This window comes from Jatropha curcas, chromosome 5 (genome assembly GCF_041381405.1).
Source record: "Jatropha curcas cultivar XTBG-Jc1 chromosome 5, XTBG_Jcur_1.0, whole genome shotgun sequence".
NCBI lineage: Eukaryota > Viridiplantae > Streptophyta > Magnoliopsida > Malpighiales > Euphorbiaceae > Jatropha > Jatropha curcas.
The window spans coordinates 20,947,433-20,972,650 of NC_143155.1; the positions used below are offsets into that span (position 1 = coordinate 20,947,433).

General features: G+C 32.1%; 3 protein-coding genes and 1 long non-coding RNA gene across 7 annotated transcripts; 2 read left to right on the plus strand and 2 right to left on the minus strand.

Moving 5' to 3' along the window:
* The first annotated feature begins 498 nt into the window (after positions 1 to 498).
* Positions 499 to 8,692, plus strand: LOC105636662 (integrin-linked protein kinase 1). Of its 2 annotated transcripts, XM_012219985.4 has the most exons (13): positions 499 to 1,250; positions 1,467 to 1,541; positions 1,647 to 1,751; positions 2,728 to 2,813; positions 4,018 to 4,138; positions 4,569 to 4,648; positions 4,835 to 4,897; positions 4,998 to 5,116; positions 5,316 to 5,401; positions 5,590 to 5,714; positions 6,071 to 6,202; positions 7,659 to 7,736; positions 8,144 to 8,692. In XM_012219985.4, the coding sequence occupies exons 1-12, from the start codon at positions 828 to 830 to the stop codon at positions 7,726 to 7,728; spliced, it is 1,485 nt and encodes a 494-aa protein (XP_012075375.1). In that variant the 5' UTR covers positions 499 to 827; the 3' UTR covers positions 7,729 to 7,736; positions 8,144 to 8,692. The 2 variants fall into 2 exon arrangements, with proteins under 2 accessions (XP_012075375.1, XP_012075376.1); XM_012219986.4 differs by lacking the exons at positions 7,659 to 7,736; positions 8,144 to 8,692 and adding an exon at positions 6,395 to 6,570.
* On the minus strand, positions 8,018 to 9,997 carry LOC119370908 (uncharacterized). Its single transcript, XR_005178458.2, has 2 exons — positions 9,214 to 9,997; positions 8,018 to 8,574 (listed from the first exon to the last, which is right to left on the minus strand). It is a non-coding gene; the product is annotated as an uncharacterized LOC119370908 (long non-coding RNA).
* A 3,467-nt stretch (positions 9,998 to 13,464) lies between these two features.
* Positions 13,465 to 22,163, plus strand: LETM1 (LETM1-like protein). Of its 3 annotated transcripts, none has more exons than XM_020680331.3 (15): positions 13,465 to 13,578; positions 14,122 to 14,760; positions 14,852 to 15,164; positions 16,078 to 16,224; positions 16,309 to 16,397; positions 16,530 to 16,622; positions 17,159 to 17,285; positions 17,685 to 17,749; positions 17,868 to 18,042; positions 18,307 to 18,501; positions 18,785 to 18,832; positions 19,024 to 19,170; positions 19,259 to 19,341; positions 21,121 to 21,236; positions 21,691 to 22,163. In XM_020680331.3, the coding sequence occupies exons 2-15, from the start codon at positions 14,174 to 14,176 to the stop codon at positions 21,759 to 21,761; spliced, it is 2,256 nt and encodes a 751-aa protein (XP_020535990.1). In that variant the 5' UTR covers positions 13,465 to 13,578; positions 14,122 to 14,173; the 3' UTR covers positions 21,762 to 22,163. The 3 variants fall into 3 exon arrangements, with proteins under 3 accessions (XP_020535990.1, XP_020535992.1, XP_012075377.1); XM_020680333.3 differs by having other exon boundaries at positions 13,476 to 13,578; positions 14,145 to 14,760; XM_012219987.4 differs by having other exon boundaries at positions 13,507 to 14,760.
* A 1,193-nt stretch (positions 22,164 to 23,356) lies between these two features.
* On the minus strand, positions 23,357 to 24,960 carry LOC105636664 (mogroside I-E synthase). Its single transcript, XM_012219988.4, has 2 exons — positions 24,254 to 24,960; positions 23,357 to 24,148 (listed from the first exon to the last, which is right to left on the minus strand). The coding sequence occupies exons 1-2, from the start codon at positions 24,878 to 24,880 to the stop codon at positions 23,429 to 23,431; spliced, it is 1,347 nt and encodes a 448-aa protein (XP_012075378.2). The 5' UTR covers positions 24,881 to 24,960; the 3' UTR covers positions 23,357 to 23,428.
* Between the last annotated feature and the right edge of the window lie 258 nt (positions 24,961 to 25,218).

A 25,218-nucleotide genomic window follows, 5' to 3' on the forward strand; every position in this document is an offset into this window, starting at 1 on the left:
TATGAAACCATAAATACCTTTTTAACTTTTAACTTTTCTTTTATGGTTTAGGTAAATAAATACTTTATTCATTTTAAAAATATAATACATTTTTTCTTTTTGTTTTATTTCAAAATATAGTTATTTTTCTTTTTGTTTGATAATTAATCTTTAAATTACCTATTATATCATTATTAAATTTAATTTTATTTTTAATAATCCTCGTTAATTCTTATATATTATTCTAATATAATAATTTTTCATGTATTATTTAAAATGAGTATAATAAAAAAATTATACAAATAAATTAATTGCTATTTTCTTAACGTGTATAAATATATAAAGTAAATTATATTATCGAATTGCCCCTATCTAACAACTTCCAAAAATAACCATCTTAAAAAAAAAAAAAAGGTATTAACCGCATAATAGAAGACCGTATCCGTGTTTTTTATACAGGCAGCGTACACGCGCATGCACTGGATAAAATAAAAATTAAAATTATAACGGCTTTTTCCTCAGAATCGACAAATTGTTCTCTCCCTCTCTTTCTCCTTCTCTCCTGTCGCTCCCTTTCCCTTTCCCTTGCGCTTCGCTCGGATCCCGAAAACCATCCATCCATTCCATCATTCATTTCTTTTCCCTTGTAACTCACTTCGTTCTTTTCCCCTTTTCTTTCCTCTCTCTTTCCCTCGCTCGATATCGAGAGCTTAACTCTCCTCTCCCGAGTCGCTCTCGATCCATCGAGCAACCAAACCAGACATAACGAGAGAGAGAAAAGAGAGAGCAAAAGAAAACGAAAATAATCAAAACAAAAACGATACATAACAGTAACAATAATTTAAAAAATGGAAGGAATCACTACGCAGTTACGGAGAGGAATCTCGCGGCAGTTCTCAACCGGGTCGTTGAGGAAGTCTTTCAGCCGACAATTCTCACGGCAGTCGTCACTTGATCCGAGGAGGAATAATTTGAGATTTAGCTTTGGAAGACAATCTTCACTCGATCCTATACGGCGGAGTCCTGTTCACGATGAACAGTTTACAGTGCCGGACAATCTTGACTCTACGATGCAGCTTTTGTTTATGGCGTGTAGAGGAGATGTGAGAGGGGTTGAGGATTTGTTGAATGAAGGAATTGATGTTAATAGTATTGATTTGGATGGAAGGACTGCTTTGCATATTGCTGCTTGTGAAGGACACGTAGAGGTTGTCAAGTTGTTATTGACTAGAAAGGCTAATATTGATGCTCGTGATCGCTGGGGGAGTACGGTAATATATATATATATATATATATATATACACACATTTCTTTTCCTTTTTTGGTCTAGTTTGGTCAGAAGGAAATTAAAAACCTGGAAACGAATTCCAATTTTGAGTTTAATTATGTGAAAAAGTGGAAATTGGAATGTAACGTTTGGTCAATCATTTCTAATGTTATATCTTCAATATGTTTATATATATTCTATATGATTTTTGTTTGAACAGGCGTGTGCCGATGCTAAGTACTACGGCAATATAGATGTGTACAATATTTTGAAGGCTCGAGGAGCTAAAGCTCCGGTATAACATGAATTTCATTTCTTTTTTCCTTTTTGAGCATATGTACTTATTTATTATTTTGAAAATGAGAGGGATTGATTGCTCACGTATTTATCAATATTTTAGAAAACCAGGAAGACGCCAATGACTGTTGCGAATCCTCGAGAAGTTCCAGAGTATGAGCTTAATCCATTAGAGTTGCAGGTTCGGAAGGCTGATGGCATCTCAAAGGTATAGTCTTATATTATTCCCTTCAAGATTCCAGTAAAATTATGCTTGTTTGGGGCAAGTTGTGTAATGGGCGCTTTTCAAAAATCAATGATAAATGATGATTCAAAGACTTCTGAGGCCTCCCTTTCTTTTACAACTGATAATAGAACTAATTACTAATCCTTCTTTATTTTGGAATTATTTCTCTTCTAGGAGGCAAGATGCTTTGCCTAGCTATCTAGATGAGCATGCATTTCTTTTTTGTGCAGATATAATGACAGATAAGGGTTGCCTTTCCTGTTTGACATACATAGCTTGTGACTAAGAGAATGTCTATTCTGTAATATGTAGTTGTTAATATCAAGTTCGCTTTATTGAGTAATTTGTTCATGTTTTTATTCATTCACAGTTAGTATTTCTTGTCTGCTTTTTTTTTTTTTTTTTTTTTTAATGGTTGGAATTATTCAATAATATCATGATATTGTTTTGTTTGAACTTAGCTGTGCTTGCAAGAAGATGCCGCTCAGCAATTTGTATTTTAAATATATAATATACTGTTTCTGCTTTTAGTTTATCTCATGTGTTCCTTTGTGTTCTACTGGAGTTGTGATGCTGCATTGACTTTGGGATTAAGCTGTTTAATCATTTGAAAACTTAGATTAATATGTTTAATTATAAGAAAAAAAAATTATTATAACCACTTGCTTTTTTTTCCCATAGTTTTTTCACAATTTTATTTCTTGTTTAGTATTCTTGTAGGTTAAAAAGGCCTTAATTTTCTGTTGAAACAAGAGAATAGGCTTGATTTTTTTCTTTAAAACTATGGCCTTTTTTGTGTATGACGAAAAGAAAGGAAATTCCAAAGGTCTCTCCTTTGAATAATTACAGCTACTTAACCTGTAAAGTATTGATGTATATTTTCTGCAGCAGGGAAGTGATTTTTGTAATTCTTTGCTTGATGTTCTATCAGAATTACTAATGGATATTTTTTATACAGGGAACATATCAAGTGGCCAAATGGAATGGTACCAAGGTTACTGTAAAGATACTTGATAAGGACAGCTATTCAGACCCTGAGAGCATGTATGTTCTCACTTTTCTAGTTTCTTCTTCTTTCTTCTTTCTTCTTTCTTCTTTCTTTTTTTTTTCTTTCAGGACTGGATATGCTTTGGTTTCTGATATTAGCAATTAATATCACCATATATATTTATTTCCTATACAGAATTCGGTATATATATGCTTGCAGTAATTAGACTTGCCTATCCTTTTTATTTTGATGAAATTTCTGTATACTAGACTTTGTTTCATGTCCATACAGCCCTGTTGCAAATACAACTCAATTTTTTTACATGTTTTATTGCTATTATTATGTTTGACTGGGGAATATGGGATATCCTTTAAGCACTTCCTGCTTATTAATATGTTCTCTACATGAGGCACCATCTTGTCTTTTAAGTTCGTTCATGATACGGAGAGAACCCTTTTTATTTTTGAGTTCGTCTAAAAACTCATGATCTGGGATATTCCTGGAAGCAAGTACTAGCTAACTGTAGATTCAAGATATTATGAATGTTCAATAGCATGCAAGAGTCAAAGGAAATCCCAGGTGGTGGTCATAGGTTGAAAGTGAGGCACTTCTATTTATTTACCTTGTAATGGAATCTCGTGATCTACAACTTGATAATCCTTTGTAGTTTCAATTAAGATGGCAGTTTCCATCATCAACTTGTCATTAGTTTCTATTGAAAAATGTGTATATTTTCATCATGATCTTTTCCTTTACTTGGACTAGCACACCAAGTATTTTCTTCAGTTCATGTCAAATAATGTAATGTTTATTGATATCAGTAACAGTACCTATTGTTGTCTTATTTTAGCATCTTACAATTGCAGTTCACTTTCCTTAGGTGATGGACATACTTTTTAACCTTTTCTTTTTAGTTTCTTTGTCTGATGTGTTTTGCTTGAGTTTGCTATTTGAATTAACATCAATTATATTCCATGCTCGCCTTCAAGTTAATAATGCTAGTAATATATTTTGTAATAAGGTACACTAAATTATTGCCAGATGAAGTGTTGGCAGTTGAAAGTTTGTATCATTCCACATAATCAACGTTATTGTCTCCATTTTGAGTACTATTATGGCTGCTAGAATTCCTTTACAGTTACTTATTTGGGATTTCATGTTCCAAGAAATTGTGGAATTTATTGTTCAGGACTTTAACACTTCTCTCATTATTCTCTCTCTCTCTTCTTTCTCTTTTCTTTTTCCTCTTCTGTGTAACAGAAATGCTTTCAAACATGAGCTGACCTTATTAGAGAAGGTAAGGCATCCCAATGTTGTTCAGTTTGTAGGCGCCGTTACCCAAAATATACCCATGATGATTGTTTCTGAGTATCATGCAAAAGTAAGCATCTCTCTCTCTCTCTCTCTCTCTCTCTCTCTCACCGGGTACTATGTGATGTATTACAATAAAAACTGAAAAATCCAATATGTCCAGAAGTTCAGGTATGAGGAGGTTTCCTATTAACAAATCGTATAGCAGTTTACAGCTTGATGATATACCAGACTCTTATTCATTTTTTGTATCTTCAATTAAACCATTGCTTTCATTTTCAATCGTTTTGAAATTTGCATTCCTTTGTTTTTCAAATTTCCTGATAGAAATCATCTGGATTTGATTTGTTGAATTAGATCCATCATAGATGTCTTTCACTGCAGTTTCTTCCTTAGTCTGGTTACACAAGGGAAATGTTGTAGCGCAGTAGCAGGCAGTGCAGCACTTTGATTGAATGAATTTGAGTCTTAATTTTAACAGTATGTTTTGCATATTTCAGGGTGACTTAGCAGGCTATCTTCAGAAGAAAGGGCGTTTTTCTCCATCCAAAGCTTTGAGATTCTCTCTTGACATTGCTAGGCACGTTCAACTCTTTAGAATAAAAGTTCATGTTTTCTTATCTAATGAATTTAGAATAATTGCTGCACTATTACACCAACAGATAGATATAGTTAATAATGCTTTCAAGTCCTTGTCCAATTTTATACTTCTCTCATTTGTCTCCAGCTTGATGATTTTTAAGATGACTTGATCTCTTGATATCAGGGGCATGAACTATCTTCATGAATGCAAACCAGATCCAATCATACATTGTGATTTAAAGCCGAAGTAAGACAACCAAATGAAGAAGTTAATATTGCATGAGATTCTGTTATTAGACATTTGGACGTGCACTTCTTTAATATTTGAAATTTTGGTAAGGTGCCAGAAATATTTTGCTGGATAATGGTGGTCATTTGAAGGTAGCTGGGTTTGGTTTGATAAGGTTGTCTAAGATTTCACCTGACAAAGCTAAAGTAGCACCAGGGACCCCCATTGATCCTTCAAGTAAGCGCTTCTAGTGCAAAATCCATTATTGTATAGGATATTTCTTGTACTTTGCACCTATAACATCCGCTTTCAAGATAAAGTTTAAAGCAGAACCAATTCATGATTTGTTAGGATTTTTTGTGACTCCTTACCAATCTAATCCCATAAAGTGCAATTTATGTTATACTTGTAATAGTGTTCTTTTATTAATTTGCAGATATTTATATGGCGCCTGAGATTTATCAAGGGGAAATATTTGATAGAAGCGTGGATGCATATTCTTTTGGTATCATCGTATATGAGGTAGATTTCTTTTCTTAAATTATCTTATACAATAGCAGCCAACAAGTTGATGCAACTCCATGAAGTCTAATTAGGACATCTGTATCTGATTTGTCATATAAGCATTAAGGCAACAATGGTTTAGTGGTAAGAAGCACGTGTAAATACTAAATACTTCTTCCCCCTTTTTGTATTTTGTCCGCACTTAGATGATGGAGGGAGTATTGCCTTTCCATCCCAAGTCTCCTGAAGAGGCTTTCAGGTTGATGTGTTTGGAGAAACAAAGACCAGCTTTCAAGACAAAAGCAAGAAGTTATCCTCCTGATCTAAAAGAGTAAGTTTAGTTTTTCAGTAAGATATCATATTTGCTATGGCCTGTTACTCTTTTGCAGGTTGAACAGAAGTTAATAGAATAAGATGAGTATAAAACTGTACTAGGGATATTGTTTACTTGGAAAGGATTCTTAAATGGAATTAAGTTAGTAACAATTCTTACAATTCTAGGTTCGTGGGGTTGATTTTTCCCATTGCCTTAAGAACTTTAAGAAAGGTCACAATATAAAGGTTTTTTTTCAAAGCATCATCTGGTTGTCCAAGCCTCTTAATTCCTTCTATTTATGTGCATATGTTACTTATATTATAAGAATATGATGAAACATGCGATTTGGATGTAATCTTTGCTACATTCAGGTTGATCGATGAATGCTGGCATCCGGAACCTGTTGCTAGGCCAACCTTTTCCGAAATCATTGTACGATTGAACAGAATAGTTGTCAACTGTTCAAAACACGGATGGTGGAAGGACACTTTTAAGCTTCCTTGGTATGTTTCTCCTACTAAATCTGTTTGAAGTGGCAATGTTTTTCCTTTTATTAGAAACAAAAGAAGCCATGCCAAGGTTCTTGGCATAGACCTTCTACATAAAGTAGTTTAGCATTTTTGGAGGGTTATCTGTATGTTAATACATACATATATGGACAGAATAGTTGTCACCCTTTTTGGGGTCATGTGCAGGATATAAGAGGCATTCACTTCCATTTGAAGAATCAAAAGTAGGGTAAAGTTGGAAAAATCTCCATCAGCTTCGACAGTTTGAAAGCTTAATGTACAATATCCTAATTATAAACCAAATGAAAAATGAAACTCGGGAGATTAAATTGGAATGAAAATGAAATCGAGGTTGTATAATATGTGCAAATACTTATCTTTTGATAATTGATTTTCACACGTAGAGCCCGTTTGGATCAAATGAATTTCATAAAATCTTATAGAATTCATTTGGAAATCCAAAGTTTTGTGTTTGGAATGACAAAAAATACATGTTTGAATTCTACGAATTGAACTCTGTAGAATTTGGTACGTCTAACTTAAATTTTACTGAAAATCCGTTTGGAACAAATGAATTCTATAAAATTTTATAGAATTCATTTGGAAATCCAAAGTTTTGTGTTTTGCATGACAAGAAATAGAGGTTTGAATTATACGAATTGAATTCTGTAGAATTGGGTTTGCTTAAATCATATTCTACTAAAATTGATGGAATTTTTAAATGAATTCCATAAAATTGAACCATTGAGGGATTTATTGACAAAATTACTTAATTTTTTTCTTTTTTAAATCTAGTAATAACGTAGTTATTACAATGAAACTATGAAAACTGAGTATCACAATGAAACTATGAAAACTGGGTATCAATAATCGTTTTCAAATGCAATTAAAAACTGTATTAAACTTCTTACATAGTTTTTTTAGTTTCCAAATTAATTACTTGAATCAACAAGACTTTTTACATTAATTAAAAATAATTTTATGATGAATGCTACTAGTTATATGAAGTTATTATATTAAATATAATTAGTGTTTGTTATTTATTTTTGTTAAGTTATCATGTCAATGGTATTATAAGAAATAAAAATAAATAAATTTTCATTTAAGAATTTATTTTAAATATAATTTTATAGAATTCAATTGAACTCCGCATTTTAAATTATGACGTACTAAATATGAGAATCTTATTTATAAATGAATTTTACATTTACGGTTCATTTGTTCCAAATATAATGATAAATTACAAATTTGATTTACCAATTGAAATGAAAAGATATATTTATTTGCCATGGAAGTACAATACCATGCAAATGATTTTCTACGCATCTTCTTCTAACATTCATCTGTTCTGGTTGGTTCTTGTCTTTTTTGAACTGGATTGTTTGATTGTTGGGCCAACATCTTAAATTTATCTCTTAAAATTGTCTAATTCTTTTCATATTTGTAACAGTAAAGTAACTAAGGCCGGAAGGGATATTGGACAGCTGATGTGGCTAGGCGGAGTAAGTAGAAGATATTAAGACGTCAGGTCAGCCGCCCATATGTCAATTACATATTTTTTTCTCTCCCCTTTTTTCTCTATCATGCTGCCGCTGTCCTACTTAATGCATTAGGGGCGTTACAAATAAGTCATAATACCATAATACGGTTCTCTTAAATGCAAAATAAATGGATTAAGATTAAAACTAAATGACTATGTATTATAAATAAGTCTTTTGTCTGTTTATGGCACGAAAATAAATATATTATATTGTTAATTGACACGAGTGTTAGGTTTATGGCACGAAAATAAATATATAGTATTACTGATTGATATTGAGTGATTCCTTTAAAAGTAAAAATAATTTTATATAGTTTTTTAGTGTAAAATTTTTGGCCCAACCACAGACTCCTACCACTAAGAAAAATTTTAACTTGGTGGCTGCCATTTAACAGTGAATGGCGTGACTGGAGCATTATAGCACATCGAAGACAACTTGACAACTCGCCATTCTTGAAGCTCTTGAAACATTGCCACGCGACCATTACGGCCTTTTGAAGCTGTTGCCTGTCAATCTACCTTGTATAATAGTGAACCACTTTGTGAAAATTGACACAGCTCCCCACTAACCCACCTGAGACTGAATCCAGCACAGTCTTGCAGACGGACAAGCCACTGGACAATGGAGGACCGTTTTCGGTTCGCGAAAGCACACACTGGAAGAACATTACTCGGAGCTCGCCACAAAAAAATTCAACACTTTAGGCGGTAACAAGAACTTCCAAATAGATTTCCATAACTGTTGAAGTAAAATGGAAGCATTAGGGAGTTGGTTGTAAAGCACTTTATACCCATTTTTGACTGTATAGATTCCTTTAGCATCCTCCTGCCACATCCAAGTGTCATCAAGTAATGAAGAACATGTGCATTTTATTCATGAAGATGTATTTTTAAGTGTGATTGAGTTAAATGGATTACAAATATCCTCCGGCCAGTTCAATTTATTGCTATTTCTTTAAAATTCATTATATATATATATATATATATATATATATATATATAATTTTTCACATAATAAGTAAATGTTTATAATATGTGTGTTTTTATGTTTAAAAATTTAATCATCCAATTAACATTTAATATTAAATTTATTCTCTACTAAAAAAAAAAAAAAAAAAACATAACATGGTTTATTGTCTACGTATATATATTTATTGAATTATAGATTTTAGACTTTATTAAAGAAAAAAGGAGACATGAAAAATATAATGGCAGATAATTTTTAATAATTTAATAATTTTTTAATATTAGTTGATTAATTAATTAATTAATTAAATAACTCAAAATTATATTTTTAAAAATTTTAATTATTAATCCTAAACCAATGGCATTATAAAATTTATTATATTTGAAAATTAAATAAATTAATACCCTATGAAAATTATATTTGAAAATTTAATAAATTAATACCCAATTTGTTTAACCAGTAAATTGCAAATATGTATTTTATACAGTTGAAACAAACCTGCAACTACGTGAAAACCAATTGGAAATCGAACACAAAAACCATGATTTGAACCGAACCAAACTCGATTTGAACCAAATCATTCACAAAAACCTAACCAAGCAAATTCTAGAAACCCATCTTTCCCCTTTAGCGCCGACTTAAGCCCTCCCCCTTGCTTTTTCTTTTCGTTTTCCCGATCGCCTGAGACCAGAACCGCCTCCTTCCGCCGCCGCCGCTCCCATGCCGCTCTCTCTCCCTCTCCTCTGCCATTTCAGGCTAGCGAAGCTAGTGCAGTTGTCGCAGGAAGAGCTGCGACTTTGCTTCGTTCGGGAAATCACGTTGCAGCTCCCCTCTCGACTTTTCGGCGACTCCAGTCTGTCTCAACGACGACAAAGCTCCGATCCCTTCCTTTCTCGTTTCTCTCTTCTGTTTCGACTGGCGCAGCAAAACGAGGAGCTGCTATCGCGATCTGTTGCGTTTGGTACCGCCGACTCGTCGCTTCTCTGCTCCTCCGGTGAAACCAGTGAAATTGGTTGGATGGTGTGTAATCTAAGATTATAGTGTAGAAGAACTTTGAATTTTTGTTTTGGCAGCAATATCATGTGACATTGAGTTGTTGTAGAAACACTAATATATAAATGAGTGTATTTTCAAGTTTTCGTATTGGTTGATGTATATAAAGATTTATTTATATTTAATAAGACGATTAAAATGGGATTGTTAGCCATTATCATTTTTTATGAAGACGATGCTTCGTGAATCGGTAAATGGATTACAAAATCATAGTTAATGGTGAAGGAAATAAAAGATAGTTATACTAGTCGGATCTAAGGTTAAACTAATATTAATTTTCATTTATTTATTTATTTGCTTATTTATTTAACCTTGTGTAGTAACAAATAAAGTTAGTATTGGAGCTTAAATATTGATATTGTTATTTTGAAGGAGGATGAAAATTTGACTTTATTGATTGTCGAGCTATCTGAATTGAATGAAAATCTAATGAAATTATTGATATTTAAATAAGGGGATTGTTCAATTTTTAGAGGAGATATTACCGAAATTTCGATAGAATCTAGTCTAGTTATTGCAATTAGATACGTAGATAATTCATTACATTAATTCCATAATCTTTTTTTATTTTAATTAGACGAAGTCTGATGCTATTCTTTTCTTGTATTTTTAAATTTTTTAGATCGTCCAGGCTTTTCTATTACTCCTCCTAATCAAAATCCGAGTTAGAGCTTCTTCTATTCTCTACCTGAGTAATAATAAATAGTGGATATCATAATTGCATACACATATTATTTATTATATATATATATATATATATATATATATATATATATATATATATATATTAAAAAATACAATTTAAAATTCTGAACTATTTAATTATCTATATGTATTTTTAAAAATAATTTAATAAATTTTATCAAATCAACTAATAAAATGTACTCAAATTTCATTAAGGGGTTATTGGTCCCTTAAAAATAAATAGATTATAAGTTATAGACTAGATATAGATAAATCGAGACTTACACCATGTTTGGAACAAACAAATTATGAATATAAAATTTATGTTTAAATAAATTCCATGTAGAATTGATTTATAAATAAATTTTTCATGTTTGATATATTATAATTTAAAATAAGAAATTCAATTGAATTCTATAAAATTATGTTTAGAATAAATTTTTAAATAAAAATTCATTTATCTTTATTTCTTATAATACCCTTGACATAATAATTTAATAAAAATAAATAAAAAACACCAATTATATTTATTATATATAATATAATAATTTATTATTTTTTAATTAATTATATACGTATTTACATTCATCATAATAATTGTTTTAATTGTTAAAAGTCTTATTGATTTAATTAATTAATACGAAAACTACAAAAATATTTTAAAAATTATTACTGTTTTCAATTGAATTTGGCAACAATTATTGATAGTCAATTTTTATAGTTTCATAATAATAATCATGTCGGTAGAAAATTAACGTTTATTACTAGATTACAAAAAAAAAAAAAAATTATCGTTATTACCAGTAACTAAAAGGAAAAAAAAAAAAGTAAAAATATAAAATCTTGGTAGGAATTTTCAATTTTTGTACTAGTTATTACTAATCTATCTATTTATCTATATCTATACTATATATAAATGTGGAAATATGGGAGAATAATAGAATTTTTAATATTGTCCTCAATAAAATTTAGAATATCTTAAAATAATCTTAGTCATAGCCAATTCAAAAATTACATTTTTATACGAACGAGTATTTGGATGAGTGGTTCAACACTCTTCTCTCTCAGATAAGGTTGAGGTTTCGATCCACATGCATGGAGCAAATACTTACGAGCATGATTTAGTTCTAACTTAGTGGACTTGGGATATCTGTGGTTAAGACGAAAAAAGAAAAATTATATTTTATTATTTAATTGTATAATTTCTAAAAATTATTTTTAAATAAATAAATATATATAATAAAAAGGAAAAAGTATGTTCTTCTTTTTTTTGTATGTTTGTATGAAAAATTGTAAGTTTATTTCGAGAGGATCTAATGTTTCTTTTATCTAATCTTTTTTTTATTACTTAATTAACTTATTTATTTATTTTAAATTTGCAACTTAGAACAATAGAGAAATAAAATAATTGAATAAACTCATTAACTAACCAATATTGGATACTAGCATGATTTGCGTTGTACTTTTCCTTTATTGACTTAACTTTTTTTTTTTTTTTGTCCATCAAAATCAAATTTAATTAAATTATAGCATTTCCAAAGTTATTTTTGAAATTGAAATTGGTAATTTTTTTAATATAATTTATTTCTTGTTATATATTGAATTCTTAAAAGAGTTTTATTTTTAATAAAAATTTGTTACTTTTATTTTCTTTTTTTGTTATTGAATTAATTAGTAACTACTATCACTTTAATTTAGTAAGAGATTTATATCTACATTGCAATAAATAGATGGCCTCTTGATTAAATATTTTTAATTTTCTTGATATTTTTTCTTTTATATCCTAAATATATTTGACTTGAAAAAAAAAATTTATGAAATTGAAAAAAATTAAAACTGTATATTTTTATTTTCGGTCATTTTTTTGGATTTCAAGAGTTTGTGTGTATGTTCATATATTCCTTTCTCTAATGCACTGAGTAAGTAATACTATCATTATAGCCAAAATGATTACCATTATTAATTCATATCATTTTCTTAATTTTCATTATAGCTGTATATAGATATTGGTTTGGGATTAAACGCAATGGTTAGAGACTGAGTGATAGCTTAATTTTCTTTTTGAACACTTATCAGAGTTTTAAGAATTTGTATTTATAAGTTAGGGACTGAATGATTAGGTATAAGGATTTGATTTAACTTTGTTTAGAGACCATCTCATGATATGAAAATAGAATCAAATACATAAGAAATAACATTGCAAGTAGCTTATATGGTAAAATCTAATACAAATTAACCAATTGTATTTATTGTAATCTAAATAAAAATTTATGCTTTAATAAATAAAAAATTAAAAGAGTATAAAAAATAAAAATATAACGAGCATTATTAACGTGTAACACACGTCATAAAAAAGAGTAGTGAATTCAAAAATATAAAACATTATTACTAGTTATTACCAGATTTCAAGAAAAAAAAAAGAACGTTAGTGGGAATTTTCTAAGAAAAAGAAAAGAAAAAAAGAGTAAAAACAATTGAATTTATAGTTGAAGGTAATTTTGTCAATGAAAATTTCAATGACTTAGTTTCGTGGAATTCATTTTAAAATTTCATCAAATGGAATTTGAGTTAAGCATACCCGAATAATTCAATTCATAGAATTAAAATTGATATCTTTTCTCATTTTAAATACAAAATTTTAAATTTTTAAATTTTTAAATGAATTCCATAAAATTTTATAGAATTGATTGATCAAACGTATTGTTAAATTTTTATATATAAAATTGTAATAATAAAAAATTATGTCTGTGATATCTGATAAGAGAGTCCTGACACGGTGGTTTATAAACAAAACAATAAAAAATTGTGAAAGAATAATAAAAAGTTAAAAGGAATAGTTTGAAGTTATTTTTATCATTAACACAGTAAAAAACATATATATATTTTTAAACCGCTATTGGTCCAACAGTTCTTTCGCAACATCTCTAGACCCCACATTGTCAAACACTCTAATCGAACGGCTACTACCAACTTATAATCATGCAGCTCCGTCACACATGAACTTACCCCTTCCCCATCCCCTTCTTAAACCCCTTCCCCCAGGTTCCCATCCTTTCTAATGTAAAGACCGCTGCCTAAGTACCGGTCTTATTTTTTTTTAATATTTCCTTTCCTAATTCACTCCAGGTGGATTTCTCTTTCGACTCAAAACTGTAGGCATGTTCTATATTAAGGTTTTGGCATTGTTTGGTTAGCGGGAAAATCTATTCTACACCATATGCTTTGCTCTCTATTTTTTTTTTTCAAAATTTTCTTGTGTCTTTTTCTTATGATTTTCACGTTCCTATGTTTTCTTTTTGTTGGTTGGTTGGATGAAGGATAGTATGCGGCGGAATTGATTTTGCTTCAAATATGCCATGTTTGTTGCGCTCTGTTTTTCAAACTCTAATGAAATTATTTGTTTTGAATATATTTAAGTATATTGTACGGCTTTCTGAGTGATATATATGTTTGTGTGTGTGTGTGTGTGTGTGTGTATATATATATATATATATACATTTACTGAGCCATCATAAGCTCTTTAATTCTCTCCTTTGTGAAGTGAATTGAAAATTGTTTATGAAGTTCGACAATGCTTTAGTTGTTGATAGTTTAATTTAGGACATATATGTTTTGTTGTTTTTCTTTTTTTCTTTTTATAAATTCTTCTGTGAATCTGTTGTGTGCCAGCATAATTGAGTATGCGATTGCAGTTTTCTTGAAGAGGGGGAATATCTGAAAAATGGCTTCCAGAGCAATTTTGAGACGGAAAAGATTCATTTTTGATTATTTGAATATCAACATTCGCTCAATTCAGACCATCCAATCTCTTGGACATGCTGCTCAGAATTTGGATCCAAGCAGCTGTAGCTATATTGCTAACCAATCCTCTTCAAATTTTAATTATGTAAAGGAACCCCAAAGAAATATAGTGGGAAGAGTTGAATTACTTGGCTTTACAGGTGTAGGACAGTTCAGGCATAAGTTTTATAGTACTGCCGTTTCAGGTCCTGGATATGTGCGGTCAGAGTTTTTTTGTCCAATAAGGTCAATTTCAGTTTCTGTTCGCAATGCATCCACTGCAACAGCAAAGCAACCTGATTTGGGCAGTGATGATGAGGGAAATGAAGAAATAGCTGCTAGAAAAAGAAAGGAAGCATCTCCTGAAGAATGTGATCAAGCTGTTGAAGGTTTGAGTACTGCAAAGGCCAAAGCAAAAGCCAAACGTTTGCATGAATCTCAAAATTCTGTTAAATTCATTTTACAAAGAACATGGGCCATGCTTCTGGGGATTGGTCCTGCTTTAAGGGCTGTAACTTCTATGAGCAGGTTAAAAACTTTACCTCTGGGATGTTTTATCATTACTGTCTGCAGGTTGTATATTTTCAAATTGTTTGCTTATTTGCTATTCATTCTCCAGGGAGGATTGGGGAAAGAAACTCACTCACTTGAAACATGAATTTGTTTCAACATTGAAACATTACTGGTTAGGATTTAAGCTTCTATGGGCTGATGTGAGGATCAGTTCAAGATTGCTATTCAAACTTGCTGGTGGGAAGAGTCTATCAAGAAGGGAGAGACAACAGCTAACTCGTACCACTGCAGACATTTTTAGATTAGTCCCCTTTGCTGTTTTTATAATTGTTCCATTCATGGAATTTCTGCTACCCGTATTCCTGAAACTATTCCCCAACATGTTGCCATCAACCTTTCAGGATAAGATGAAGGAACAGGTACATATTTTGATGGTCAATCACCTTTTATTGTAGTTTTTAACTTGTTTCTCTTCTTCTCCTTCAGTGGTTGAGTCTGGCAGTCTTATTTGGCTTTGTTGGAGAATGAAATGAGGTCATTTTTATAGTACATTGCATGCTCAAAAGTCAAATCATATAGAATGGAACATTCTTATGTTGGGGCGTCACTATTATATATAATCTTATGACCTGTGTTGTGAATGCATTTGCCGATAACAACACACATTATGCAAATACAGATTTACCAATATCTAAATACTAGGGCTAAAAACAAACTGAGTTCCTCATTAAAAACAAGGAACTCAGGTTGATGAAATTCTCAAGTTTGATGCCCGTTGGCATCATTTGACAGATAATCCAAGTTTGATCAAGATGAGCTGGTTATTCAGGAACAAGTCAGTAAATTTGTTGACTAATTATTAGGTGCATTATGTGTTTGTTTTTGCATATTTGGGCAAATAAAAGCGTTTTTTTGTTGTTTGGAAAATAAAGTCTACTATTTATTTTTATGAGTTTCTTGAATTCAAGTTAGTTAATATTTTTGTAATAGTTTAATTTTGTGTTTGAATGTTATATTTATAAGCGGTATCTTATGAACTGAGGAGTTAAGTTTGGCTTGTTTGCTCATGACTTATTCCAAGCCATGATCAAGCTCATTATGGGACACTTAACCTCAACAAATTCCTATGAAAGGTGAAACGTGTGGAACTTGCTCAGTTTTGTTTTATTAAACTCAACTTGTTTGCTTCCCTACTATGCTTGATATGGTACTCTAAATTTGGGTTTTTTTTTTTTTTTGGGGTTTTGGGGGGGGGGGGGGGTGGTGGTGTTGGAGGTTCTTTCGGCCTTTTTAACTGGATTATTGTTTTCTTGTCAATTACTCAATGCATAGGAAGCACTGAAAAGGAGGCTGAATGCAAGAATAGAATATGCAAAGTTTCTCCAGGATACCGTCAAAGAAATGGCAAAGGAAGTCCAAAACTCACGGAGTGGAGAAATTAAGAAAACTGCTGAGGATCTTGATGAGTTTTTGAACAGGGTAAAAACTGTTTATTTTGGCCAATATAGTTTTTACTTGTCAATTTTTTCATTTTCATCAATGCAACATGTGATAATTATGCAGGTTAGAAGAGGTGCAGGGGTTTCTAATGATGAGATTTTGGGCTTTGCAAAACTGTTCAATGATGAACTAACCTTGGATAACATTAGCAGGTTGGTTTTTGGTGTAGTCAGGCAGCAGCTAGTTTTCCTTCTGCATTTAAAGTCATCTAATTATTTCCCTTGTTTGGGTATTTGCTTTTAAGTGATATGTTTCCTTTTTTTGCTTTATTTTGCTCATTTCAGGCCTCGGTTGGTCAGCATGTGCAAATACATGGGAATCAGTCCTTTTGGAACAGATGCATACTTGCGTTTTATGCTTCGTAAAAGACTTCAAAGGTGAGATCTTTTTTCCCCCCCTTGAATGCGTCAGTACTTTTGTGTATCCTCTTCTAGTGTCAAATGATGAATGTTTGAAGTGACAGTAAAGTATTGCCAAAGTTTGGGTGTTTGAAGGTTAGTTCTTGCTTGATTGTGGTCTTGTGAAATTGATCTTCTATGTCCCTTGTACTTAATTTTCCTGCGTATGAAGCTTTATGAATCTTTGAGTTGGCTGTTTTCCTTGATACTTCCAGAGTAAAATAGTGAAGTATCTTGTTTATATATTTTTGGTTCCTCATAATTGAGTTTGAGAAGGATGCATGCACCTTCTGTGCCACTTTGTTGCCTAAAATATCTTTTTCCGTGGGAACCACCTTAATCTCTATGCTTCTTTGTAATGTGATCTTCAATGTATTTATTATCGTAGTCCTCCAATAATATCTTTTCATTGTTCAGAATTAAGGTTTAGCAGTTGACCTTACTTCTTGTTCTTTGGCAATTTGATAGGTATAGATTGTGTTATTAATGTTGATGATCATGCATTTTTCTAATAGGATCAAGAATGATGATAAGTTGATTCAGGCTGAGGGCGTGGAGTCTCTTTCAGAGGCTGAACTTCGTGAAGAGTGCAGGGAGCGAGGCATGCTGGGTTTGTTATCTGTTGAAGAAATGCGGCAACAGGTATCTGGGTTTAGCCTTTTTTGCATATTTTTTTGAGACATGATTCTCCAGGATATAATCAGCTAGTTTGTCCATGGGGCAATAATGTTATGTTTGCCTATGACAAACAGCATATCTAGTCACTGGGTTGGTGCATTTTCATATTTGAATGGTAAACCTTACATTGGTGTATGTTCATGATGAGTTAACTAACCTTCACTTCTTCATAATTCCATAATTCGAGCATTCCTTCTCTTAATGAGGCTAAAGTTAGGGACTTATTTTTAGAAAATGGTCTATAGGCAAAAGTACAGTATACTCGTGATGTTGGTAAAGAACTCCAACTGGCTAGGGGTTGGGATATTTTAAACTAAAGTTATATGTAATTTAATTTTTCAACTTGTTGCCTTTTATATGCAGCTTCGTGATTGGTTGGATCTGTCTCTTAATCACTCTGTTCCATCTTCCCTTTTGATCCTTTCAAGGTATCCAAAGGTTCCTGTTTTTTCCTAACTCCATCCCCCTCTTCATTTAAGGCTTTATCTTCACCCATACATTTTCATTAAATTGTGTCTGAGTTCTCTAGTCTTAAACCACATGCAGAGCATTTACTGTGTCTGGAAAATTGAAACCAGAAGAAGCTATGCAAGCAACACTGTCTTCTCTGCCTGATGAGGTTGTGGATACTGTTGGTGTTACAGCTTTGCCATCAGAAGATTCTGTTTCAGAGAGGAGGAGGAAGCTGGAGTACCTTGAGATGCAGGAAGAACTGATCAAGGTTTGAAATTTAAAACAGTATATTTGGTGTTTTGGCAAAAATTAAACATTTTGGTATTTACTTTTTGATGCATCATTTTGCTTCATTTGGTGTGAGCTGAAAAGGGATATTCAGTACTGTCTGTCAAGTCTTAAATTAAATGGCTAAACCTTGGGTTCTGGTGTGACTTGCACCCTTCACTTTTTCAAAAAGGAGCCTTAAAGCGTCTTGAAACTTAAGTGCATCTTTTGAGTTACTTATGTTGGTTTGAATTGATAATTTTAGGAAGAGGAGGAGAAAGAGGAAGAAGAGCTTGCCAGGATGAAAGAATCGAAAGCTAGTGAAGAAGATTCGGCACTCAAAGAGATGACTACCCCAGCAGCACTTTTAGCACAAGAACGAGCTAGAGCTAGAACATTAGAGAAACAAGAGCATCTTTGTGAACTTAGTCGTGCACTAGCAGTTTTAGCATCCGCATCTGTAAGGACTCAGATTTTCGAAGTTTTTAATGTTAAAAATTTTGTTAATTTTTTTTTAACCATTCATGATGCTTTCCTTTTTTATGGGTGGGGGAGGTGTGGGGAGTTGGGTGCACCCTCAAAAGCGTTTGATGAAGGGAAGGCTCAACCTAACTTCCCATGGTTTAGCAGGATAAAGGACTTCTAGTGAACAAAATTATGTTCTGTTAATTGTTTTCTTATTTTCCTAATAAGTGTCGTGATATTCTTAGTCTTCTCATTTTTATTTTTTGCTAATCTTGCAGTCAGTGAATAGAGAACGAGAAGAGTTCTTAGGCCTAGTCAATAAGGAGGTATGCATTTTGAACTTGGAATATCTCTGAAGATTTTGTTCATTATTTTCCTATTACACTGAATGGCATTTTCTCTCCATGTGCTTTGTATTGAATGTTGATCTGCTTGGGAAGTCAATGATCTGGTTTCTAGGTACTGGGCATTATTTTTAGGTTTTCGAACTTTTTCTAATTAGTAAAATATACTTCAGATAGAGCTTTACAATAGCATGGTAGAGAAAGAGGGTACAGATGGTGAAAAAGAGGCCATTAGGGCATATATAGCTGCGCGGGAGGAAAGTGATCATGCTTCTGAAGTGGATGAACATGATGATGTTTCTTCTGCACTAATAGAAAAGGTGAACTCATAGAATCAATTACCATTTCAGCTCCTATTTGCAAATTTTAGCTGCTGTTGACTGTTATGGGTCATTTATCATGCTCCAGGTTGATGCCATGCTGCAAAATCTTGAGAAGGAAATAGACGATGTGGATGCCAAAATTGGTGATCACTGGAGACTACTGGACAGGTGAATCATTTTTGTGGTGTTTTATCTTTTTGGTTATTCTTTGCTCACTAGAATGTCAGTTTTACATGTGTTTATGTCCTCTACTTAGCTAAAGATATATAGACTCTATTATATTATGTGTGTTTGTAATCAGCCATCAATTGGAAACTTTACTGTGCAGTCTTAAACTCAGGGTTTCTTTGTAGTATCGAAGTAGAGTATGTGGCCATTAGAGCATGATATTGTTGCTGGTTATTATGTATGAGGGAGGAAAACAAAAATCAGGGCTAATAGAATGAGGTTTGCTTTGGAGTTAGTATAAAAGGGTTGCTATTTTTCTTGTCCAGATAGCAAGGAAAGACAATTATTTTAATATATGCATATGTGCATGCACGAGTGTGGGTGAATGCAAACATAAATAAACAACATAGTTGTAGTTTTAACCACCCCTGCTGCCGCCATCCCCCCTTTTCCTGGTCCTTTTCTTTTGGTTACATCGGAACTTTTAAGGGGAGGGAGTTGTTAGAGCTTGAATTCCTGGACCTTCTGCATTATGAGGTGGTCTATCAATCAATAGGCTGCTAGGGCATAAACCCCTACTTGTATTTTGTTAGTGAATTTTTTGAAATAGTAATCTGATAGCTCTGTCCCTACTTTGAGTGTTTGATTGTAATTCCTGTTCATTCAAATTTTGATGAAATATGCAAGTCTTTCAAATAGAAGGTAAAATGATAACTCTCTCTGTACATGCTTGAAAAAATGACAAAATAATTTTGCTTCATAATCAGTGGTGTTAGTGTGTCACATGCACAATGAAATGGAATGAAAATATAACATTGAGATCTTTCCTTAAACATCGAGTTGAATACAACCATAAAAGCCCCTTCTTTTGGTTATCTTTGTACCATTAATCTGTTGAACAATCAGTTTTTCTGTAGCTAATTGACAGTGTAACTTTATCATTAATTATCTTTGTTTGTTGATCATTTTAAATTCAGTGATAATTCTAAATTTTGTGGATTGTTTGATGGTACTTTAAACGGTAGATGCCTCTTCCTTTGTTTATCTTTTTGGCATTAATCTGTGGAACAATCAGTTTTTCTTTAGCTGATTGGCAGTGTGTAATTTTATTATTAATTCTCTCTCTCTCTCTCTTTTTTAATTTCAATGAGAATTCTAAATTTTTGTTGGTTGTTTGATGTGCACTTTGGTAGTTGTGGTCATATAATTATTTAAAGTAATAGTCATTTTAATTATGTAAAATTTCAGTGGTCATTACTTTTGCTTCGATTATTAATAAACACAAAATAAAAGTTATGGTAACAGTCAGGGTGTTGAATAATGGAATCAGAAATAGTAACAGAAAGAAATTGTTTCACCAAATGGGCCTAAATGGGACTGGATTAGTCCTATTCTGCAACTGCTGCAAAAAGTTATTACTAGAGTCGCTCAAATCGATAATTCACAATCATCGAAAAATCTAAGTTCAGAAAAAGAATTTAATAAAATATGTTTGATATTAAATGAATAATAATTGAAAGGAACTTTTATGAAACAAACATCCGTTTCTCATGTTTTATCTGTTGTTTCCAAGTGATTGGCGAATCACCTGCAGAAATGGAAGATAAGTATGTAACTATTAGGATTGGAAGTTTTGGTTTTTAGCATTTTATGTCTTTTCGCTTTCATTCATCAAACTTCAGTCAAATTCTAACATGATATCTGAATTGTACCTGTGGCAGTAACTGCCTCCACAATCTAAAACTACAAGTCATATTTGGTTAAATTGTTTGTGTGCAGGGATTATGATGGCAAAGTAAGTCCCGAAGAGGTGGCAGCTGCTGCTATGTACTTGAAGGATACATTAGGCAAGGAAGGTGTTCAAGAGCTCATCAGCAATCTTTCCAAAGATGGAGGTCAGCCAATCAGTCCTCTCTTTCTACTCTCTCAATATTTATGCATATACACACTTGTGTATGTGCATCGGTTGACATTGTATTTTGTTGTCCTAAACATGGCGTTTCTCCTACTTGAAAATTGAACAAACAAAAACTTCCCCCATCTCATAAAAAATATTCCTCTACTAATATTACAAGTGAATTGTTACCAAAATTACAAGTGAATTATTTGTTGCCCGAAGCAAATGCTATATAGGTTTAACAGGTTTGCTTATCAGGATTTGGAACAACAGTTAAAACTGTAAAGCGGGAAACAGAGCAGGGGCCAGAAAATTCTTGCTAAATCTGTCGCTTCACTTTTTCCCTGTTAATCACGATAATTTTTTTTCTGTTCTTATGTCAAGAAGTTAATTATTCCACTATAATATGTTTATCTAATGTAACAGCTACTGTCATTAATTTCATTGAACAGATGGGAAGATTCTCGTTGAAGATATTGTCAAGTTGGGGAGTGGCACGGATGATGGCAATAACGCCGAGTAGTGGAGTAATTAGATAATTCCTGATTTTGAGTCTAATATATTCTTTAATCAGGCTCAGTCAACTAATCCTATAGCATTGGTAAGTTTTTTTGAATGCTTCAAATTCCAACTGTCAATTTTTGGCCTCTATAATACCTTTCTATATATATATATATATATATATATATTTATATATATTTATATAGGGGACAACTATTTTAGGTCATCTATTATATTATCTTGATGAGGTTGCATATTTTTACTACTCTACTGCTGTAAAGAAAAGTTACGGTGATAGGCAAGAAGAAAATATATACATACATGTATACAGAAAAGACTGTTTAAGCCTTTATTATTAGGCTTTCTAGTTATGTAGATGAAAAATTAGTGCCCTAAATAAATTCTGTGCATCTGATTGAGATCATGCCAGCTTGTATCGCCCGTCTTGTTGAATTTACTGCTTGCTACCAATCTTAGTATTGAAAGCAAGTACATATGGATAAGCCTTGCCCAAATTCTGCCTCCGCTGCCTGATTATTCACAGTTTATCCTTTTTTTTTTTTTCAGTACATGGTCAGCAATAACTTCATTTAAAAAAAAGAAAAATTTCATTGATTTGATCGGATGACCTCACACACTGAATTTAGATAAGGCATTCTCAATAAATATATATATATATATATATAATGCAAGTTACTCAAGTGTTCACATCATTCTTGAAGCAGTTATTTGCTACAGAACAAAAACTTTTATGTAAAAGAGAGTGGGAGGAAAAGAACAAAGACATTAGGTTGAAATATTATCTCTGTTTCTTCAAATGGTGATGGAAGCAATGAGGTCTTTAAAGAAAAGAAGTTTAAAGAGGAGACTGACAATGAAAGTGACAACCACGTCTGAACAAATAAATCACAAACAGGATTATTGATTGAATGAATTCCTTTGGCATTTATTCTGAGCTTGGGAAATTAATCAATTTTGACATAAGAGTATTTTTTAATATTTGAATTTCTGTGTATAGTGTTCAATTCACGAAAGATTCTTGTATAGTTAAAGACACATCATTTAGATCAGTGGCGGATGTACGGTGTCTGGCCCTCGCCCTCAACCTCACAGTTAAAACTCTATCTTTATTCACCGTACCGTTCGATAATATAACTTTCTATTAAGTGCTCTCTAATTTAATTTTTAATATTTTTTTATTAACTTTTAACATTTTATAAAAGTGAATTAAATTTTTTTACAAACATATCCATCGTTTTTTTTTAATTTAACTAATTAAATAATTAATATTTTTTGTGTTTTAAATTAAATAATTAATTAAATAATTATTTTTATCAAATATTTTTTTAATTTAAATTACTATATAAATATCTATTAGCTAAGGGCTAATAGAATATTTACTAAAAGTTTATATGGGTGAACATACCCTTAATTTGAACTGGTGGTGGCAAGTGGGTATTAAATCGGTCTTTAGCTGAAATGGAAGGTTTTATTAGCCCAAAAATCTTTTTAAATTTTATTTTGTAAAACAGTGAAAATTTTAATTTATTTTATTTAAATCCTTCAATTCTTTAAAATTTTCCTATGGTCTCCTAACTTTGGTGCGTGACTCTGTCATTGATTCACATAACTTGTACATTAGCTAATGTATTTTAATTAAAGTAACTATACACACACATATGAACAACCCTATTGTGAAGTAGGCATTAATTTTGCCACAAATTCCTCAACATTCTTATCAGAACTTCCATCTTCATCCATTGCTTCTTTAGCAAGTTTCTTCCATTTCTCACAATTTTTTCTGATCTCTCCTTCCATAACTTCCTTTAAACACATCTCTATTTCTTCTTTCGTGACGATTCCTTCTTCATCAACCTTAACCCTAACCCCTGTCCTCCACACATCAGCAACAAATTTTGCATTAGTAGTTTGATCGCACCATTGAGGCATTGCCACCATTGGCACTCCCAAGCTCAAAGCCTCCATTGTTGAGTTCCACCCACAGTGAGTCATGAAGCAGCCTGTAGACTTGTGGGCTAGAACTTCTAGTTGATTACACCAAGTTACAATCATGCCCTTCTCCATTGTCTCCTCCACAAAATTGCTTGGAAGCTTTTCTTCTTCTGATTCCCTTACTACCCATAAGAAATAATGGTTGCTTCTCTTCAAGCCAAATGCTATTTCTTCCATTTGCTTTTCACCCATTACACATAGGCTTCCAAATGACACATAAATTACTGAGCAAGTTTCATTTGAGTCTAGCCACTTCATGTAATTTTCTATATTAGGCTTGTGGAGGTTCAGACCATAATCTTTGTTATCTTGTATTCTCTTGTCTAAGAACATTGATGGAATACTTGGTCCTATTGGTTTTATTGGGAATTTCCTTGCTATCATACCGTTTATCACCTAAAATGAAAATTAATCAACATTTTAGAATAAGTAATTAAGAAAATACATCAAAAATACTATTAAAAGCATTTTTACAAATAAATTTCGATGATATATACATACCTCATCTTCCAATTCACAGAAAGTGTTGAAAAATACCCAATCAGCATCCCCAGTATTCAAAAACTGATTACCCAAAAGAGTTAAAACAGTAGGGTAATTCTCCAAATCAAAAAAGAAACTTGGTAAGTCATAAAGATCAAGCAATGGCATCCCTTCTATCGACACAGGAACCTTCTCAACAGGAGTACTCAGCGCCCCTTCATGAGCTTTATAGTATATAGTGCTGACAGCACAAGACTGTGTAAAGAGACAAGCACCAAAGAGCCCAAGCTCTCTTGCTATGTCTAAAGCCCATGGCATTACAGAGTCATAAAGAAGACAACTTACAGGGTAACCAGACTCGCCATTTCTAGCGACGATTTCCGGCAATTTTATTGACACTATAGACTTCAAGTTCTGGAAATAGTCATCTTCTTTATTACCATCACTAGAGATGAACTCTATATTAACAGAGCCATGTTTGGTTCTTGTTATTTGCTTGTCAATGAAGGAGAGTAGTGTGACTTTGAGCCCTTTAGAGGCTAAACGCTTAGAGAATTGAAGCATTGGATTTATATGGCCTTGGAATGGCAAAGGAAGCGCTAAGACATGAGTTTCAGTAAAGGGTCTGTACTGTTCAGTCCCCATTTCTGTGTTATCAGACTACACAGAGATGCAATAGAGTGATACATATATGGTCCGTATTTAAGAATGTAAGAAGAGAGGAATGACTTGTGGTCTACCTCTAATTGAAAGATGATGCCAAAAATGTATGACAGCTATTATATCCTTTTCTTTTCCTTTATTGTTTTCCTAAATTTCAAATAGAAAAAGAGATTATAAAAATAAAAGAGAATGCACATACATAAATTTTATGGAGAGTTTATTTCAACTATTTCAGATAATTAGTAACTGATTTTGACTAGAATGTAATTATTTTATTCGATCACCGGCTAATTTTATTAGGTGCGTTTTATAACTTTTCC

Bases quoted from the DNA above. Each gene is read 5' to 3' on its own strand.
- LOC105636662 (XM_012219985.4), top strand. From the start codon at position 828: ATGGAAGGAATCACTACGCAGTTACGGAGAGGAATCTCGCGGCAGTTC. The intron at 4,139-4,568 runs GTAAGCATCTCT...TGCATATTTCAG, and splicing joins TTTCTGAGTATCATGCAAAA to GGTGACTTAGCAGGCTATCT. The intron at 4,898-4,997 runs GTAAGACAACCA...GTAAGGTGCCAG, and splicing joins CATTGTGATTTAAAGCCGAA to AAATATTTTGCTGGATAATG.
- LOC105636664 (XM_012219988.4), bottom strand. From the start codon at position 24,880: ATGGGGACTGAACAGTACAGACCCTTTACTGAAACTCATGTCTTAGCG. The intron at 24,149-24,253 runs GTATGTATATAT...TTTTCATTTTAG, and splicing joins TCTGTGAATTGGAAGATGAG to GTGATAAACGGTATGATAGC.
- LETM1 (XM_020680331.3), top strand. From the start codon at position 14,174: ATGGCTTCCAGAGCAATTTTGAGACGGAAAAGATTCATTTTTGATTAT. The intron at 17,286-17,684 runs GTATCTGGGTTT...TTTTATATGCAG, and splicing joins TTGAAGAAATGCGGCAACAG to CTTCGTGATTGGTTGGATCT. The intron at 18,833-19,023 runs GTATGCATTTTG...AATATACTTCAG, and splicing joins TAGGCCTAGTCAATAAGGAG to ATAGAGCTTTACAATAGCAT.